General features: G+C 43.9%; 1 protein-coding gene across 1 annotated transcript; it reads right to left on the minus strand.

Moving 5' to 3' along the window:
* Window positions 1-545: 545 nt before the first annotated feature.
* Window positions 546-1,675, minus strand: LOC135704468 (adhesive plaque matrix protein-like). Its single transcript, XM_065225944.1, has 2 exons — window positions 1,611-1,675; window positions 546-1,268 (listed from the first exon to the last, which is right to left on the minus strand). Exons 1-2 carry the CDS (start codon window positions 1,620-1,622, stop codon window positions 546-548), a joined length of 735 nt encoding a protein of 244 aa, XP_065082016.1. The 5' UTR covers window positions 1,623-1,675.
* Between the last annotated feature and the right edge of the window lie 635 nt (window positions 1,676-2,310).

Below are 2,310 nucleotides of genomic sequence, written 5' to 3' on the forward strand. Positions count from 1 at the left end.
GCTACTATGTCACACTGCAGAATACACTGTTGCCCTCAAAGCAGCTGCTTGATCATGCGATAAGATTATCAATCCCTTAAACAATTATTAACTAATTAATTTGACGTTTGGCTGAAATCCAATCTAAGGCAAAATTGAAGCTGAGAATATTTCCCATCAGAATAGCTACAGAACTTTTCCACATTGCAATATGGAAAAAGGTTAGAAGACAATGAACGCATTTTTTTAATTTTCCAGTACTAATTTCCATATAAACTTCAAATGGTTTGTGCCATGCCAGTTTTTACCAAATGTGTTCAATCATGGGGAGGCTAACCAGACCCCGATTTGGAACCGTGTGAGTACTGTGGAGCGAAAATTTCAAATTTTGCATTTGTCTAATGGTTATCATCAGTTGGAGAAACATAAAAGGCGCGAAGTACAATCATATAAATAAATTTATTCGACAAAATCGTTCAACATATGTGGTGGTTGCAGGTTGAGTACACTCCGGTCGATCACTTAAACTTTCAGCTAGCTAGACATCTGTTCGACAACTTCTGTGATTACCAAGCGTAGTGAGCGCTGGCATCCTGGAAGTTAACGTGAGAAACCGAGGACTCTGGTGCATAGCTAATGGTCTTGGCGGCAACAGCTGGACCAGAATGGACGTACAAGGGTTGGGCGGTCTTGACGTAGGTTGGCTGCTGGACAACGGACTTGGTGAAGACTGGTGCGGAGGCATAAGTCTTGGCGTAGACTGGTGCGGAGGCATAAGTCTTGGCGTAGACTGGTTCGGAGGCATATGTCTTGGCATAGACTGGTGCGGAAGCGTAGGTCTTGGCATAGACTGGCTCGGATGCATAAGTCTGGGCATAGACTGGTGCGGAAGCATAGGTCTTGGCGGCGTACACGGTTGGCTGCTGGTGCACATAGGTCTTGGCATAGGTTGGCTCAGAAACAACAGTCTTGGTGTAAGTTGGCTCATGGACGTACTGGACCGATGGCTGGGCATAGTGCACAGCTGGCTGGGCGTAGGCCAGGGTCTTGGTAACTGGAGCAGCATAATGTACAGCTGGTTCAGCGTACGATACGGTCTTGGTAAGTGGGGCTGCGTAGTGGACAGCTGGTTCGGCGTAGGTTACGGTCTTGGCAACCTTTGTCGGGTGGTGCTCACGGGTGATCGAGCTGTAGCTGACGGCCAAGGCTGGGGAGTAGTGCTCCGAGTGGTGACCAGCTTCAAGGTAGCCAGCGCTGGCACAGGCCAGAGTGGCAAACAAAACAACCATCTGTTGAGTAGAGTTGAAAAGAGAATGATGTTAACGATGTATCGTTATAAATTTACTTAGGATGACATTCTGGTGAAGCACAAGGTATAATGAATTTAAAATTTAATAATCGAATTTAATATGAAGCACCCTCGCACACTGTCGGATTCACTTGATTTTCGATAAAATTCCAACACAAAACTGGATTCTACCGTAAATCTGTTTCACTTCACATGAAATCTTCTGTCAGTGGGTCTTCACTTTTTTATGTCTTAGAAGAGTCTTTTTTAATAAACTTCTCAAATCTCCAAACTCTTCAACCCGAAACACTGATTCCTTTCTGATCCACCTCCAAGTTCTCACCTTAAATGCCATTATGTAGCAGGAGTGTTGCACTTGGGATGCGTATAGTGAAACGATTTGGTCGAACTAAAGTTAACTGAAGCAATGATACAGTTCCGTCGGTTGGGTTCAATATTTATATGATAAATCCAAACAATTCTGACGCTCTCTGAACTGACCAAATAACTGACAAAGATCGGATAAACGAAGGCTAACCTTCCGATCGCCGATGAACGGCAATATAAAAAAATACTACCGTAAAGGTAACTAATAAATCACACTCCCCCGGTTGTGTGACACGCATCAGCTGGACGGTGGTTGATGAGACTTCGATTTTTCATCTCTCTTGGTTTTACGAAGGGGTTGATCAACCCGATGGATGATCGGTTGGAAGAGACGCGAGCAGAGAGACTCATGCGGCAAATGCCCAAAGTTTTAATTGGACGGTGGATCTGATTCGCAAAATCAATCCTTCTGTCTCCGAGGCTGTAACCGGGTGCTTCTGTGATGCTAGGTTATGTTATGCAAACATGGTTGGGAAGGTAGTTGAAGAATTTAAGCATTTTGTGTGATGTTGTTTGGTATACCGTAGTAATTAGGAATAGTAGCGGTGGTGGAATTACTGGAAGAAATCTAGCATTAAATGCTCGCTTATAGCCGATTGGACATTGTAAATGAAAATATAAAAAATGTCTTCAACCTCCGATTTACCACAAATGAC

The sequence above is a fragment of the Ochlerotatus camptorhynchus genome, unplaced genomic scaffold, assembly GCF_037179485.1.
Source record: "Ochlerotatus camptorhynchus isolate MF236.1 unplaced genomic scaffold, CSIRO-AGI_Acam_v1.1 ptg000242l, whole genome shotgun sequence".
Lineage (NCBI taxonomy): Eukaryota > Metazoa > Arthropoda > Insecta > Diptera > Culicidae > Ochlerotatus > Ochlerotatus camptorhynchus.